Source organism: Macrotis lagotis, chromosome 1 (assembly GCF_037893015.1).
Source record: "Macrotis lagotis isolate mMagLag1 chromosome 1, bilby.v1.9.chrom.fasta, whole genome shotgun sequence".
Classification (NCBI taxonomy): Eukaryota; Metazoa; Chordata; class Mammalia; order Peramelemorphia; family Peramelidae; genus Macrotis; species Macrotis lagotis.
The window spans coordinates 912,188,845-912,207,506 of NC_133658.1; the positions used below are offsets into that span (position 1 = coordinate 912,188,845).

Here is an 18,662-nt window from a genome sequence, read left to right on the forward strand (position 1 = left end):
AGCTTCTCCTCTAAGAGTTTGGATACTATACCACTTGATACATGTTTAATACTGAAATTACTTCATTGTCTATGATATCTTTTAGGAAGATGCAGTTTCCTTCCCTATCCCTTTTTAATGAGATCTGTTTTTTCCTTTTGCTTTGCTGAGATAAGAATTCTATTCTTTCTTTGCTTATTGAAATCCCCTTTTATTCAAGGCTTGACCCAGGTTCTGCATATTGGTGAAGCTTTCCCTAATTCCCCATTTTCTCTGTCCTTTACCCCTCCTGCTTTTGCTGGAAATAAGTTTTCCTTGCTCAAATATCTAGGTGCCTTTCACTTGGTGGGCATTTAATAGATATTTCTTGAATTGCGATTCTATTGGACTTGGGTGAAGAGGCAGTGATTTTTAGTGTGTTATTGTTCAGTATTGTCTGACTCTTGGTTATCTGAGGGAGGCGATGCTATTGATGACAGAAAAATGCTTTTTTTTTTTAGAGTGGTAATCTAGTCTAGGGTTCTAGGAAGTGAATGAATTCACTCAAAAGGCCCATTCTTGATCCAAAAGTATTTAGAGCCAAAAAAGTTTTACTGTGTTAAGGTAACAGAGTAAAGGAATTAAATATTAATATAAATTTAAGTAAATAGAGAAGGTTAGAACAGTTGGCTGATCAACAGTAGCAACCAACAGAGGATAAATAGCATAAAGAGGGAAAGCAGCAAAAAGAAATTATGTTCAGTTGCAATGTGATTGCAGCTGGGCTGAGTCTTCGACTGTACCCAGGGTAAGCAGCCTAAAGGCCTGGAGAGAGAAAATTAAGGATAGTTGTAAGATTGGGGCAACTGGGCTAGATTTCTTAGGGGAATTCTTAAGAGTTCCTCAAGAAAGTAACTGGGGCAGCTAGGTGGCACAGTGGATAGAGCACTGGCCCTGGAGTCAGAAGGACCTGAGTTCAAATCCAGTCTCAAACACTTAATAATTACCTAATTGTGTGACCTTGGGCAAGTCACTTGACCCCATTGCCTTACTAAAGAAAAAAAGTAATCATAGCTCAGAGATCAAGGCTAAACTTTTAAAGTATGGCCTGGTGTCTGATCTGGGAAAGTTGGTGAAGAGTTAGTTGCTCTAGGAGGATTAAAGAGTGAGTAACATCTAGATTGTGCATGTCCTGAGGTGTAAATTTATTGTCTTTCAGTAGTAGACTATGGGGAACTCCTTCCTAGGCCTACTAGCTCCCAGCCTCTGCTTCTGTCCAGGTTCTCCAAGATATTCAAATGTCCTCAGGCACCAATCTCTGCTTTAACAATAGATCACATGGAACACTATTATTCTGTAAGAAATCTTGAGGGATAAGATTTTAGAAAAGTCTGAAAAGACTTGTATGAATTGATGCTGAGTGAAATGGGCAGAACTAGAAGAGCATTATATGTTAACAAAAACATATGGTGATGATCAACCATGATGGATGTGTACATTTCAACAATACAATAATCAAAGACAATTTTAAAAGACTTGTGATGGAAAATACCATCTACATCCAGAGAAGGAACTGGAGTTTAAATGAAGACCAAAGCTTATTATCTTCAATTTTTAAAGTTGTCCCATATATTATGTCATATTTTTTCTCTCTAATGTTTTCTTTCTTCTATTTGGATCTGATTCTTCTCTCACATCATGTTCAATGTTGATCTATGTTTAGCAGGGTTATAAATATAGATGTTATATCAGATTGCTTTCTGTCAGGAGGAGGGAAGGGGAGGGAGGGAGGAAAGGAGAAAAATTGAAAAAAAGAATGATTGGTAAAAACTATCATTGCATATAGATGGAAGAACAAATTTTTTAAAAAATATATTTTTAAAAAACAACATTAGACCATAGTTGGCTTACCATCAAATGTGAACCAGAGTCTTAGTGGAAGGGAGAGCTCAGATTCAGGAGTCATTGAGACTCTGACTGATTTTATTCCATCTAGGATAATGAGTGAGAGGATCAAGACAGAGGACAAGAAATAAAGAAAAAGAAAAATAGTCTTTGAGTTTAAATCTTTTTTGATTCCAAGCCTTCTTCTCTCTCTGCTGCCCTTCTCTTCTGGTTGTAGACTTCCCATAAGGGCAGTGTCAGGATCTTTGTAACTCCTTTTGGGGCCGGTTGTGTGCCTAGGAGGTGAAGGGAAAGGTGTCTTCTCTGAGATCCTTTTTGCTCCCCTGCTCAGTCTGAAGAGGACCAAGATCTGAATCAAGTAGAAAACCTGGACACTAAGGGAATGGTTCCTGGAGCCCAAAGTTCCCCATGGCAGGTGAGTGCAGTGCAGCCACAAACTTGATCAACATCAGCAAATGTAGTCTTTTCCTTAGAGAATATTGTCTGTGAAGTTGCTAATCCTTCTTTCCTAATAATTGTTTCTTTTTTTAAAAATGCATATTAAATTGAGTATAGTAGTAACAACACTGCCCCACTCTTCTGTGCTGTGAACATTTAAATATCTCTTTTCTATCTCTAGTGATAATTTTCCACTCAATCTGCTGCCTTCCCATTTCTTATTTTTTTAAGTTCTCTCTCATTACCCATGATTGAGAATTGTTCCCAAATAATAGAGCCTCTGAAAAAGTGAATCCTAACATTAATGGACAGGGTTGATAATGACTGAGAGAAAAACAGATAATAGTGCATTGGCCAAATTCAAGTTGTACACAACAGATTGGGCAAATAGATAACCACTATCAAGTATCCAGACATTTTCACATCTGACCATCTCTTATATTTCATTCATCAGTCTGCCACTTGACTTATTATTCTGACTCTTGTTCTCCATTATGCTAGAATTTTAGGGTTATGTTTAGTTAACTAATTACTCATAAATTGGCAAAGTCTTTCTCATTAATTAGCTCAGTCTTCAACTCTAGCTATTAAAAAGAAAGAAATGTTTATTTCTCCATCATAATATTCTTATATTTCTGAGTGTATGCATGTATTTTATATATACTATCATATTATATGATACATGTGATAAATAACATAATGAAATGTGAAAATTAATGAATATATATATGCTAATAAATGAAAGCAATAATATAGTAAAGACATAAGAGGTTTTGACTGTGACAAATCTTAATTGTGTTCCCTCAGTCCCTAATTTTAACCATAAATAACTCTTAGTGTCTGAGGCCAGATTTGAACTCAGGGCCTCCTGACTCCAGGGCCAGTGCTCTATTCACTGTGCCACCTAGCTGCCCCCTCTTCATGTTTTCAAATAGATATGATATTATTCCTTCCCCCACCTCTCATTTTTGATTGTGGGTAACATCTTTTCCCCCAAAATACACATTTTTGCCAACTTCTCACAAACTCCTTAAAATATTTACAGAACACACTCGCCCTGATCCTACAGGGAGAAGCATTTCATCGGAAATTATTTGTCAATTTTATTCCAATTCCAAATATAAAAGGCTTTTCTCAGTATTCAATTAGGTATTTAATGACTAGAGATTTAAGTATTGACTCTGACACTCATAAGTCATAATAATACCTTTGGGAAATCCCTTCTCTGCATTTCAGTTTCCTCCTGTACATTGGTGAGGGTTGATCTAGAGGAAAATTCTGAAGTCTCTTTCAGCAATAAGTCTTGTGCATTTTGTTGGTTAGGAGTCACTGACATTCAAGGATGTGACTGTGGACTTCACCCGGGAAGAATGGTGCCTCTTGGACCATTCTCAGAAAGAGCTGTATAAGGAAGTTGTACTGGAAAACTCCCAGAATCTGCTCTCTGTAGGTAAGCACTACATTCCCTGGAAACATTGACTCTACAGTCAAAGGTATGTTTTCCTTCCTTCCCTAGTATATAGGATTTGAGCATTTATCGATGATTAGAAAGTCAAAAATTCTGATCTTGGCCAGGGTTTTCTTGTTCCCTGTTTTTTGCTATCCAAGGTCTTTGCTTTTTGATAGAGGGAGCTGGGACTTTGTCCTGAAACTTCTCTTTCTTAAGTTATGTAACTTCAGGTTGTAAAACAAACAAGGATTTATAATATCTCAGACTTGAAACTAACCTTAGAGGTTATCTAACTTAATCTCCACTTGGACCTGAATTTTGACTATAAAATTTCATAAAATTGTTCATGAACTTTTCTGTGGAAGAAAGATGGTGAAGGAAATCCCTATGCTCAACCAGGAATCCTTTTTCTCCTTGGGTTGTGATTAGTCTTTATTTTACTTTATTTTCTTCAACATTCACACTTTTGCAAGTTTATGAGTTCCCCACTATTCTACCACCCTCCCTTCCTTTCCTCTTCCCATGACAATGAACAATCTGATATAGGTTGGACATATATAGTTATGTTTAACATATTTCCATATTGATCATGTTGTGAAAGAGAAATTAGAACTAAGGGGAAGAAAACCATGAGAAAGAAAGAAAATACACAAAAGAAATTTTTAAAAGTGAATATAATATGTTTTTCTCTGCATTCATATTCCATAGTTTTTTCTCTTGATGTGGATAGCATTTTCTATAACAGGTCTCTTGGATAGATATCATAAGCCAGTTAGGAGAACAAGAAATAATCTATCTATTTGTGTCTATGTTTGTGACAAAACAAAAGATAGAGAAAAGTATCAACTGCAAAATGGATAATTTTTACTACATCACATTAAATTAAAAAGGTTTTGCACAAGGAAAGCAACTAAAATTAGAAGATATGCAGAATGCTGGGAAGCAATATTCACAGCTAGTGTTTCTGGTAAAAAACTCATTTCTAAAATATATAGAGAATTGAGTCAAGTTTATAAGAATTCAATTTATTCTCCAATTGATAAATTACCAGGTAATTTTTAGATGAAGAAATTAAAACTATTCAGTCATATGGAAAAAATGCTCCAAATCATTAGAGAAATGCAAATTAAAACAACTCTGAGGTACCACTTCATACCTATCAGATTGGGTAATATGGCTAAAAGGGTTTAGTCTTCAAAAAGCTCTACTTGTTGACAAGCCTACATTTTTAGTTATTTCTATTCTATTCTTTTACATAGCAAGTTTATCTTTGTACTTCCTTCATTTTTTCCTCGAATTCCAGCACAGATAGTAGGAAAGAAAGAAGCATTTATATAAACTTATTGTATGCCAGGTCCTATGCTAAGTACTTTTAAATTTTATCTCATCTGATCTTCACAGTTCCCTGTGAGTCTGGTGCTATGATTGTCTCCATCTTTGACTTGAGGAGACAAAGACAAACAGAAGTTAAGTGACTTGCACAGGGGCACACAGCTACTAAGTGTTTGAGATTAGATTGGAACTCAAGTCTTCTTGACTCCAGGGTCAGAGCTCTCCTCCTCACTGGTTTATTATTTCTAGATAGTGGGATCTAAGCAGTGTACCCATCCTTCTGTGAAGGAGACCAACAAGATTGAATGTTCTACTTCCAAACTAACTGCATTATCTTCTTCCTGCCCCCATCCTTGATTTATCCTGTAATTAACCATTCTGTCCTGTGGTCCTGGCTTGCACTTCCCCTTTCCTTAAAGAGGAGTAAAGTCTGTGTTTCTTGCCATCCCAATCCCTTCTTTATTCCCCATGCCAAGGAATTCCAGTTCTCAGAAAAGATTTCGTCTCCCATTTTGAGGAAAGGGAACCATCCTGGATCCTGGATCAAAAAGGCCCAAGGAACTCCTATTCAGGTGAGTGAGATGAAAACATGTTTATAAAGGCTATTTTCATCAGAAGCACTTGTGCTGTAGTGAAGGGAAGACTAGTCTTAGAGGAAAGAAATCTGACTTAGAATTCTTTTTTAGATGCTTTCTAGGAATATAACACTGGGAAAGTCATTAAACTTCAAAGCCTCAGTTTTTGTGAAATTAGGAGATTGAACCTCATGTCCTTCACTTCCCTTCTGGTGACAAATCTATGATCCTATAAGACATCAGGTTTTCGAACTTAGGAACAGGGGCTTTCCTGAAAGCACTCAGGGCTGAAGCTGTCCCATCTGGGTTCTTTCCTAGACCTTCAAGTCAGCAAACAATTATTAAGTTCCTTATATGTACCAGATACTCTGCTAAACGCTGGGATTACTAATGCACAAAAAAAGAGAAGTCCCTGCCCTTAAGGATCTGATAACCTAATACAGTCATCATGCAAAAGGAATAAAGAAAGACTAGGGGAAGAGGGAAAAGGAACCAAGGCAACCAGGCATGGGGGCATCTTATTTTGCATAGTTGAAACTATCCAGAGCAGCAGATGTAGAGAGTCAAAAGGTTCAATTTCTGCTCTTCAAAATGGAAGGCATTGAGAGAAGTTTCATCTAGGAAACAATTTGGAAAAGCCTCCTTGATGGTTAGAATAGTGATTCAGGTTGGGAGATATAAAAGGGTGGCATCAGCACAATGAGGACCTATTGGAATGTATAATATGAATTTGTAGTGGACACATTTACCAGCCAGACTGGTTCAAGATTTTGCTTTGTGTACATTCAGCAGCACATAAATAGAAATGGTCACTGCCTTACCTGAAAGTAGTTATGCAAGGATAAATTTTGTATTGAGTCATCATCTAAAGGACCTTTCCTGATCTCTATGGACCACTCTTTGTCTTGATTTTCAGAAAAACTTTGCAACAGGGGCAGCTAGGTGGCGCAGTGGATAAAGCACTGGCTTTGGAGTCAGGAGTACCTGAATTCAAATCCGGGCTCAGACACTTAATAATTACCTAGCTGTGTGGCCTTGGGCAAGCCACTTAACCCCATTTGCCTTGCAAAATCCTAAAAAAACCCCAACAACTTTGGAACATTCATTGAGTTGATTCACTCCCTTAAATTGGGAAAGATGGGAGATAGAGACTTCCTCTCATTCCATATCCCCAACCATCAGGAAAGCTAGAAAGCTTTGTAAATTGCTGTATTTGATCTAGGCAGGTCCCATTAGGACTTGAACCAGAAATCAATCCTTGTAGCTGATAAGATGCTAGAAATACAAACAGCTGAGGTCAGAATCTGTATTTGAGAGCTAAGCAAGAGATCAGACTCCAGGGAATGAGGAAGAGGTTGGGCCTTAGTCTTAATCCTGGGATCAGTCAGCCAGTAAACATGGAGTAAGAACCAGGTAGTGTGCTAAGCTCTGGGGAGACTAAGAAAGTCCAAAGGTAATTACTGCTATCTAGGAGCTCATGATCTAGCCTATAATCATGAGGTGATTTGAAAAGAAGCAGTAGATCTGGAACCTCACTCTTAGCTTATCTTCACAAAGAAGGACATTTTGGTATCAAAATACTTGAATATCAACAGGGAAATAAGTGAATAGAAGGTGGGGAGGACAAAAGCAATTTTAGGAGGGCAGTTGGTGAGGAAAACATTAAAATACCAGTGATAAAAGGGAACATTTATATGTTCCAATTGATTTACAAATATTATCTCATTTAATTGTTACATCAACCATGGGCAATAGATGCTATTGATAGATGTTACAAGCTGTATTCTAGGACTAGAATGGATGGATAACAAGGTGGGGGTCAGAATGATGCCATTTCCAATACAGATTGATCACGAAATATTTTTTTGTTTCTAAAGAATGAGATAGGGGCAAAAAGTAAAGAAGATAAAATGATACGATAGAGAAAACATAATTGTTTTTGTGAGATGAATTCACCTATAGGAGGGAGAATAGAATGAATTAGGAACCAGTATCCAAAAACATGTATAAAAAGACACCCTTGTTACAAGATTCATACAGGTTTAAAATGAAGGAATGCCTTTCTGAAATAAGAGTTTGGAACTCTGCTCCTAGTCTCACAAACCTGGTTGTCCACTGATAACCACTAAAAGACCTATCAACTAAAGGGATGAAAGAAAAAGGGAAAAGACCCATAGACACCACATCAATTATAGTTGCTATTTTTTTTTAAATAACTATAGGCAAAGATGGTGCCCAGGAAATAACTGAATAAAGAATGATCTAAGAATATAATTGAAGATGGTTGAATCTTAAAGGAATAAAAGGCACAGTTTCAGAGAAACCTGGGAAGAGATATCTTAAAAGTTAAGGAGATAGATGAACAGATCCAGGAGAATAATTTATAATGTAGCTACACTGATCAATTCAATGAACAATCATGACTCCTGAGCAGTGGTTCCCAAATTTTTTTGTTCTTAGAAGCTATTTCTGCAAAAGAAATACATTGTGCAATGCCCCAGTCATTTCAACTATTACTTATATTATTCAAATGAATTAATTTATTTAATCCATTCAGTGAAAGCCTGGACAACTTTTGCCGTACTTTCTTTGGAATCATTATAACATGTAAAATATTTTTCCACTTAAATGATGAAAACAAAATATTTACCATCTAATCTGAACCTTTCTGCAATTATCATTTTTTATGAATATCACAAATTTTCCTGCTTATCACCTTCAAAGATTAAATTTAAATTTATTTTTATAAATTTTGTTATACATAAAACCATTTTTCATCAAATAAGTTATAATGTGGAAGTTATTAATCATAATTGGAAAATATGAAATTCATTTAGAAGTTGTATATTTTTCCTTTGCACAAAGTTTTGCAATCTTTGCTTTGACTGCCATCAAACTCAATTTTCATTGTGGTTCTGCATCCAGTTGATATAATAACAACAAAAAGAATGATAAATAACATTTTTATGGTGCACCAGATATTAGGCTAAGTATTTTACAGACATCTCATTTGATGGTCAGAATTCTGTGAGATAGATGCTGTTATTATATCTATTTTGCTATTGAGAAACCAGGCAAGAGGTAAGTGGCTTGCCAAGGTTGACAGTACTTGTAAATATTTGAGACAGGATTTGAAATTAGGTCTTTCTGGGTTTTTTGTTTTGTTTTGCTTTGGTTTTTTAGATTTTTGTAGGGCAAATGGGGTTAAGTGGCTTGCCCAAGGCCACACAGCTAGGTAATTAATTATTAAGTGTCTGAGGTTGGATTTGAACTCAGGTACTCCAGACTCCAGGGCCGGTGCTCTATCCACTGTGCCACCTAGCTGCCCCTATGAAATTAGGTCTTTCTGAATGCTAGGCCTAACTCTTTATTACCTCTATGTGATTGATAACTGCAATAACTCTGAAAATACTCACTCATAATGCATAATGAAGAAACTGGTAGGAGAATTTCACAAAGCCTCTTGCAGAAGGATGGAAACACATTTTTTAAAAAAATTTTAGCCCACTGACTATATCAATGACCAAAAAGAATCACTACTTGTTTTTTAAAATTTTTATGTTTCTATTTGTGAATTACAAATAGCGTCTTAAAGATAAATTTCCTTTAAGTTCATTTGCTTATTTTTCTTTCTTTTTTTTTTTAACAATGCTTTTCTGTAAACAACCTTCAGGAAAGAAATCTTCAGACATAAGTTTCTTCTTTGTACCACTGGAACACTGTCTATAACCTCACAGAAATTCTATAGAATGACTAACCCATGTTGCTAACAAGATTCTTGGAAAATATGCCCAATAAAAGAATAGTAACACAAGCAGAGGATAAGTTCATATCAAAAAATGGTCTTAATATTGCAAAGAGAGGCAATATACTTGTCTTTTTTTGTTGTTGAATTGTGGTGATGATTTCAACATATCTTGTGATGTCCATGTCTAGTGAGCATATCTTTTAAAGAACTTATCATCTGCAGGGAAAGAACACAAACATTTATAACATCTTGGTCTGATGATTATATCGCTGATGAGCTGCAAATTACAAGGTAACCCTGGGATAAGAAAACTATTCTGGTGCAGGGTATAGAAAAACATCTGCTTCAAACATGCATATACTTATTATTTGAGAAAAGAAAAAATTGTGCACGTGGTAACTGCTTATGGTGCCATTAAAGAATTTTTATCTGAAATCCCTAGTCACAAATCCCTAATGTGTTCCTGAAACATTAAATTGGAAGTGCTTCTAGAAGGCTAATAGTGAATCATGCTATCCACTTCCTAGAAGGATGATGGCCTGAAGATATGGAATGAGACATATTTTTTTTGAATCATGTATTTATTATGTTTATTTCAAGGACTTTGCCTTTTTATTTAGGGAACACAGGCATTCAAAGATGAAATAATTATCTTTTAAAAATCATGAGTCATAGTAAAATCTGATTCTACTAGTGAATATTAAAATTTTGAAAAGGATTGGTAGTTATGATGTGATATATATATATATATATATATATATATATATATTCAACTGAAAAGTTACAATTAAAAAGGATTTACCAGAACTCCATTATGTTCAAAGATCTGATGAATGTTGAATTCATATTTGTTTTTAGTATGTTTCTGGCAAATGGCACAGTATCTATGGATCTGAATAGAATATATGACAAGTTGAATATAAAACGCTGGAAACTAATATATAACAAGGGAAACACATAAACCTGTTTCTCAGTTCCACACAGGGAATTTACAAGGATGACCAAGGGACAGTAAATCAAAACTGGTCATTATAGAAAAAACAGAAAGCTTAACTATAACAAAAGAAAAGACTAATCACTATTTGAATGAAGGATTGGAAGTAAAATAGAGGAAGGCCATCAGTTTCTTGGGAAAGAGCACATTCAGTCTCAGGCTTTGAGTTCTAATCTCAACTTCACAAATATTGGTCATGTGACTTGGCTATCTGAACTCATGATTTGAGTTGCAAACTATAATGAGGATCCAACCCTGCCTTTGTCATAGTTTTGTGGTGGTCATCCCATGTTATTGTTTGTGAAGCTCTTTATAAGTTTAATCATACTCCAGATGTGAACTAGTGCCATTTAAAATTTATTTATTTAATTTATGCTCCCTATTAATTTTCTAAACTCTTCATTTTTATTAGAGAGATAAACTATAAGTCACTTCCTGTCTTCCAATGAAGAGGATTTATTTATATGCATGTGTTTGTGTCTCTAAGTTTTTATTTTTTCCTTCAGGTACAAAGACCAAATTTGAAGTGACTAAGACTATTGCAAAGCTGAGGATTTCTTTAAAGGAGTCTTACCAGCAAAGATTCTTGAGTGGTGGTTCCTCTAACTTCAATTTGAGAGAAATCTGTGACTCAGATATCAAAATAGAGAAAAATCAAAATAGTCACTGTGAATTAGACAAAAATGGAAAGGGTTTCAGACAAGAATCAGTTCTAATTCAGTTTAAGAGAATGACACCAGAAAATGATGCTTTCCAGTCTGCTGAAAAGAAGAAATGCTTTACTGAAAAGACTGGGCTTATTCAGTCTTATGAGAAGTCTCCTGAAGGAAAAGGAAATCAAGGGAACACATCTAATAACTCAAGTTCAGATTTCATCAGACAACAGAAATGTCATAATGGAAAAATGCTTTATTCTTGTAATGAATGTGGGAAGGCCTTTAGCCAGAACTCAATGCTCATTGACCATCATAAGATTCACACTGCAGGAAAAGCTTATGAATGTAATCAGTATGGGAAAGCCTTCACACGGAATGCTAAACTGGCTCAGCATCAGAAAATCCACACTGGAGAAAAACCTTATGAATGTCATCAATGTGGAAAGGCTTTCACCCAGAAGTTCAACCTTGTGGTGCACCTGAGAATCCACACTGGGGAGAAACCTTATGAATGTCATCAATGTGGAAAGGCTTTCAAACAGAACTCCAAACTTGCTTTACATAAGAGAATCCATACTGGAGAGAGACCTTATAAATGTAATCAATGTGGAAAAGCTTTCAAAGAGAACTCCAAACTTGCTCTACATTTGAGAATTCACACTGGAGAGAAACCTTATGAATGTCATCAATGTGGAAAGGCTTTCAAAGAAAGCTCCAAACTTGGTCTACATCAGAGAATCCACACTGGAGAGAAACCTTATGAATGTCATCAATGTGGAAAAGCTTTCAAACAGAGCTTCAAACTTGTTGTACATCAGAGAATCCACACTGGAGAGAAACCTTATGAATGTAATCAGTGTGAAAAGACATTCCGATCCCGCTCCAGTCTTGCTACACATCAGAAAAAACACACTGGAGAAAAACCTCATGTATGTCATGAATGTGGTAAAGCTTTTGGTGAACACTGTTCCCTTATTGCACATCAGAGAATCCATACTGGAGAAAAACCCTATGAATGTCATCAGTGTGGAAAGGCTTTCACACAGAGTTCCCATCTTTCTGTGCATCAGAGAATCCACACTGGAGAGAAACCTTATGAATGTAATCAGTGTGGAAAGGCTTTCAAAGAGAACTCTAAACTTGCTCTACATCAGCGAATTCACACTGGAGAAAGACCTTATGAATGTAATCATTGTGGAAAGGCTTTCACCCGGAACTCCAATCTTGCTGTGCATCAGAGAATCCACACTGGAGAGAAACCTTATAAATGTAATCAATGTGGAAAGGCTTTCAAACAGAACTACAAACTTTCTGTACATCAGAGAATTCACACTGGAGAGAAACCTTATGAATGTAATCAGTGTGGAAAGGCTTTCACTCAGAATGCCAATCTTTTGAAACATCAGAGAATCCACAGTGTAGAGAAACCTTATGAATGTCATCATTGTGGAAAAGATTTCACATAGAACTCCCATTTTTCCAAATCTCAGAGTATTCACACTAGTGTGACAGGTGAAATGTGAAATTACTGAGGAAACAGATTTGAGCTTCTAAACATATTGATTTATTAAGCAATGCATGTCAATTGCATAGCAAATCAGGACCAAGAATCATCAGTTTGACAGTGGATCTCAAATATAGGGAGAGAAATTTTTTCCTATTACAAGATTTACATTAAACAGGAGGGAAAAAGGATATAAGATTAGAAGATATAATTTCTAATTGGTGGAAAGATTAGGGGCTTTCCAAGTTAGGAATCAGGTGATTGAGTTCTGTGAATTGGGATAGTGGAGAGCAAGTAGATGGATTTTCTGGATGTGAAATAGGATGTCATTCAATCCCTAGGATTAGTAAACAACAGGTGGAATTTACAAGAAAATGAAATTTAAGTCTTAAAATAGTCAAATTTACCAGGAGTCACAGGTTCACATTATTCCTACAATTCTCTTACTGAAGAGAGACTATGTGAATGTTTCATCAATATGGAAAGGCTTTCACATGGAATTCCAATAATGCCATGCATCAGAGAAGTGACATTGGAGAAAAAATTTATGATTTTAATAGATATAGAAAGATTTTCCCATATAGGCCTCATCTTGCTTCACTATCAGACTTAACACTAATTAATGTTATCAATGTGCTAAGGCTTTCATGCAGAATTCCAGTCTTGCTGTGCATCAGAGAAATCACACAGAAAATTTATGATTGTAATTACTATATGTTCCCATACAGATCCCATCTTGCTCATTTATCTGAGAATTCACACTGGAGAGAAATTTTATGATATAACCAACTGGGAAAGGCTTTCACACAGAACTGAGGTCTTATTGCACATCAGAGAATCCACATTGGAGAGAAAGCTTATGAATGTCATCATCATTGTGACAAAGGATAATGAATATGGTAAAGCCTTCAAGTAAAAGTCATCCATTAGATATCCAACAGAGAATTCTTATTAGAAATTTTACCTCTATAATGAAGAAAAGTGTTCAAATGAAGTACAGAGCTTGTTCCACATTAGAAAATTTATTTTGAGGAGATGCCTAATAGAAACTCAGTGGGAGAGACACTTCAAGCAGAGATCATTTTTTACTTTGCATTAGAGGACTGATTCTTAGTGGAATTCATAGAGACATGATTTTCTCTGGAAAAGGAAGATCACTAGAAATCAGGATATTCATACTGGAATGAGGCTTATTACCTTTACATAGAGCTCACATTTTATTATGCAGGAAATCCAGATGGAGATTAAACTTAAAGATCTAAGTACTAAGGAAAGGTCTCTTCTTGTTGAATAGTTTGTGTTCCACATCTCAAATTTCATATTGTTCATAAAGCCCTATAAATAGAATGAATTTAAAATCCTAATGTTGATCTTTACTCCACAATAATATTCCATAGCATTCGTGTACCATATTTTTTTAGCCATTCCTTAATTTATTAGTCCTCATTTTGTTTCCTATTATTCTGTGACTCTATTGCCAAGATTAGCTCCTAAATATACATGACTTAAATATAAAAGGTTCCCTCGAATATCTTGAAGAACCATGAAGAAAACAATTTTGGATAGGGGATGAGTTCACCCCAAAAGGGACAGAGGATCAAAGAAAATGAATAGCATTCATCACATTAAAAAAAATAAAACAGCAATGAATCTAAAATATCAAGGGAAAAGTGCTTCTTTCATAGCATGACCAATATGTAAATCTGTAACGTGATTGTATATGTATAAACTGTCAGATAACTAGGATGGGGAAAGAAAAGGTAAGTAAGAGAAAACTACAAAAATGAATGTTGAAAATTCCCCTTACATATAAAGTGAAAAAATAAAAAATTGAAAACAGAATTTTATCATTATTAGAACAATGATAAGGACTGTACATATAGTTATAAGTTGAGTTAAATATGATGGAATGATATCCTAAATTTAAAATCAGTGGTGAGAACAATGAATGCCCTGAAAAATGTGAAAAGGACATGTTAAATGGGGCAAATGATTTCAGATAAAAGAACCACAAAAGAGATTGTACAGTGAAAGTGGGGTGGGGTGGTAGGCAATGCTTGAACCTTATACTCATCTGAATTGGTACAAAGAAGAAATATGTACAATCAGAATGATATAGAAATGTTTTCCATTAGGAATCAGAGGGAGAGAGGTACAAAAGAAGACAAGAAGAATTATAGAAGAGAGTTTTCAAAGGGAAAATACCTTTGAGAGGGAGAGGTAAATGGAAAGCATGATAAAGAGGCAAAAAAAGTTCAATGAAGGAAAATAACGATCATAACTGAATAAGAATATGATGAACCTTCCCATAAAGTAAGTACATAGACATAAAGGGCTAGTTCAGAACATTTTATGCTTCAGTTGAGATTAAGAAAGGGAGAAAGTAGCAATCACAAAGCAAAATTAAAATATAAATAAGATAAGTGAAGGAAATTTACACTTTTCTAAAATATTCCATAGACAATGAAATAATATTGATATTAAATGTGTATCAAATGGTCTAGCACTCAAATTCTTAATGCAAAAATGAGGAAACTATGCTACTGGGGGAATCTCAGCTTTCCTCTTTGAGAATGAGATGAATCCAACCACCTAGTCTTTTTTTTTCTTTAAGCCTTCCCCCCCGCCCCTTTTTCATTTCTCTAAAGGGTAAGGTTTTTTTTAAAGTTTTTGCAAGGCAGTGTGGTTGGATTTGTGGAGTTCAAGTCACTTCCTGCCTTATTCTATCATCTTGGCTCTACCCACAACTAGATAAATTTGACAAAAATGATAAGTAAGAAGATAAAAAAATAGAAATTTATAAATGTCATGAAAGCAATCTAGAAAATATTGAATGAGAATAGAAGGGATTATACCTTTTTCTCTTTAGGACATGACAGCTTCACAAAAATTGATTGTGTTTTAGAGCATAAACCACAAAATATAGAAAAGCAGAAATGTGAAATACTTTTTTCACATTGTAATGAAATAAAAATTGCATTTACTAAAAGGCTGTGGAAACAGATTAAAAACTTTTGGAAACAAAATTGTCTATCCTAAAGAACAAGTGAGTCAAAGAACAAATCATAGAAACAGTTTCATTAAAGAGAATGAACTCAATGAGACAACGTATTAAAATACATTCGATGCAGCTAAGGTTAGGAGGAAATTCTTATCTCTAAATTTTTTCTTCTATTAAATAGAAAAAGAGCAGATCAATTAATTAAGCATGTAAAAATATTTAAAACTCACCAATTAAACACCAATTTGGAATTCCTGAAATTTAAAGAATAGATTAACAAAATTGAAAATAAGATAACCATACTAAATCTAAGTGCTGATAAAAATGGGTAATAAAATGGGTAAATTATATATTAGATTTTACAAAGAAAACTAAAATACCAGTATCAAAATTTTTAAAACTATTAATTCACCAACAATGAAGATGAATTCAAGTAATTTCAAGGAAATATTTTTCTAGTTGTTTGCCAATATCTAGTAATGAAATAAGTGAAATGAATGGATATTTATAAAAAATTGAACAGATTAACAGAAGAGGAAATAGAATACTTAACCTATATTTTACAAGAATAAAATGGAAAAAGTTATCAACTAGTTTTCAAAGAAAAAATCCCCAGAACCAGATGGACTCACAAGTGAATTTTACCAAACATTTAAAGAAGAATTATTTCCAATACTATACTTGGAAAACAAGCAAAGGAATACTACTTTTTTTTTAGATTTTTACAAGGCAAATGGGGTTAAGTGGCTTGCCCAAGGCCACACAGCTAGGTAATTATTAAGTGTCTGAGACCAGATTTGACCCCAAGCACTCCTGACTCCGGGGCCAGTGCTTTATCCGCTGTGCCACCTAGCTGCCCCCCCACATTTTTTTTAATGAAACAAATATGATGCTGGTCCCTAAACCAGTAAGAGCAAAACTGTAGACCAATTTCCCTAATGAATATTCTTGTTTAAAGAAAATGCTAGGAAGAAGATTACAGTAATATATCACAAAGATTATACACTTTGATAAGGTGAAATTTATATTTAGAATGCAGAACTAGTTCATTGTTAGGAAAATATCAGCCTAATAGATTACCTCAATAAAGAAAAAGCTTTTGCTGAAACATAAAACTTAGTCCTTTAAACAAAAAAGCACTAGAAAGCAAAGGAACAAATTGGAATTTTCCATAAAATCATAAGTAGTATGTCTAAAGTCATTAAAAAGCATCTGAAATAGAAATAAGCTAGAAACTTCAATTAGATAAGGATGACTTTGGGGCAGGGTCAAGATGTCAATATGAAGCTGACATGCTCCCAGAGCTTTTCCCTACACAATAGTAAATGAAACCTCTATACAGATTTTAAAGCTATGTATCCTCCCCCCCAAAAAAAAGATCAAAATAACTTTTCAGTTGTGGACATAGAGGATCTTCAGTGAAGGTCTGTCTCTTCAGGGGGGAAAAGGAAGTAAAATCCAGCTAGGTGGCAGATCATCAAAGTCAGTGGAAGGCTTTTAGCCACAGTGCAGCCCAGGTCACAGCAGCCAGACAGCAGCACAGGTCCAGCAGATATGTAGAAAGCCAGCAAGGGAGGGTCCCAATCCCAGACAAAAATATGAACTCTGGAAACACTGGGGCAAAAAGACTGGACTGGGTTAGGAACAAGCCATTACATGGGCAGAGCCTGGACATAAAGGAGCAAACAAACTTTTGCAAAGGTAATATCTTGGCCAGTGATAAGTCAGGGATCAGATCTCAGCCCTTTCAAAAAATTCAGGACTGTACTCCCTGTACCCTAGGAGCAGAGCTCAAACAATTAAAGTGAGCAAAAAACCAAAAGCACTAAGCATATTATGCAACTATGCATATAGAGATGATAAAAATACCATCTCAGAAGAAGAAAGTAGTGCCAAATTACCCACATAGAAAGTCTAGGAATTGCACTCAAGCCAAAACTTCTTAGAAGAGTTTGAAAAAACATTAAAGACCAAAGAAGAGGAAGGGAAAAAATGAGAGACATGCAGGAATCAACTCCTTGAAAAATAAAAATAACCAGCCAGAAAAAGAATGTAATTCTTCAAAAAATAAAGTCAGCCAACTGGAGAAGGAATGCTACTCATCAAAAACTAAAACTGACCAATAGGAAAGGAAATGCACCTCAGCAAAAAGTAAAATTAAACAACTGGAAAGGGAAACATAAAAGGTAATTGAACAAAATAAAACCCTAAAAATTAGAATTGAACAATTAGAAACTAATAAATCTATGAGACACCAAGATTTCATTAATTAAAATCAAAAGGCAGAAAAAATTGAAGAAAACATTTTTCCTTTTAGGAAAAATAAATGACTGGAAAATATAGACGAGATCATTTATGAATTCTTGGTCTAGCAGAAAGCCTAGATCTAAATAAGAATATTATCAGGGAAAATAGTCCTAATATACTAGATCAAGAAGACAAAATATCCCTTGAAAGAATACACAGAACACCTCCAGAAATAAACCCTGGGATTAAAAACTCCCAAGGATTATCATAGTCAAATTCTAGAATTCACAATTAGAGAAAATGCTGCAAGCAACCAAAAAGAAACAATTTAAATACAAAGGAAGCACAATTAGAATTACACAGGACTTAACAGCTTCAATATTAAAGAATTGGAAGACATTGATTATAACATTTTGGAGGGCAAAGGACCTTTTATTACAATCAAGAATTTATTACTCCACAAAATTCAGCATATTCTGTCGGGGGAAAGTGGTTATTCAGTAACATAGATGACTTCCAAAATTTTCTGATTAAAAAGACCAGAACTAAATAGAGAATTTGATTTTCAAATACAAGATTCAAGAGATACATAAAAAGGGAAATGGAAAGGGAAAAAAGCAAAGTCAAAAACATTAAATTGAATACAACCCTTAAAAGAGGAAAATAGCAATTGTAACTCTTGAAAATTGTATTTCTCTTATGAGAGTTAAAGGGTTGAATATAGTTGAAGAGATTGTACTTATAGGATATGGGTATGGTTGGTTGTCCTTTGTTATTGAAGAAAACCAAACTGGCACTCACCTATGTATTAGTGAATTACAGTGTGTCTGATGGTGGCTACTCAGACCAAATAG

General features: G+C 34.9%; 1 protein-coding gene across 1 annotated transcript in view; it reads left to right on the forward strand.

The window, feature by feature from the left end:
* Window positions 1-2,106: 2,106 nt before the first annotated feature.
* LOC141509794 (uncharacterized) overlaps window positions 2,107-18,662 on the forward strand; it is a 63,388-nt gene continuing 46,832 nt past the window's right edge. The window contains exons 1-4 of the mRNA XM_074219582.1: window positions 2,107-2,278; window positions 3,625-3,751; window positions 5,560-5,655; window positions 10,907-12,518. Coding sequence (XP_074075683.1) covers window positions 2,246-2,278; window positions 3,625-3,751; window positions 5,560-5,655; window positions 10,907-12,518 — 1,868 coding nt within the window. The 5' untranslated portion in view covers window positions 2,107-2,245. The remainder of the gene's footprint in view (window positions 2,279-3,624; window positions 3,752-5,559; window positions 5,656-10,906; window positions 12,519-18,662) is intronic.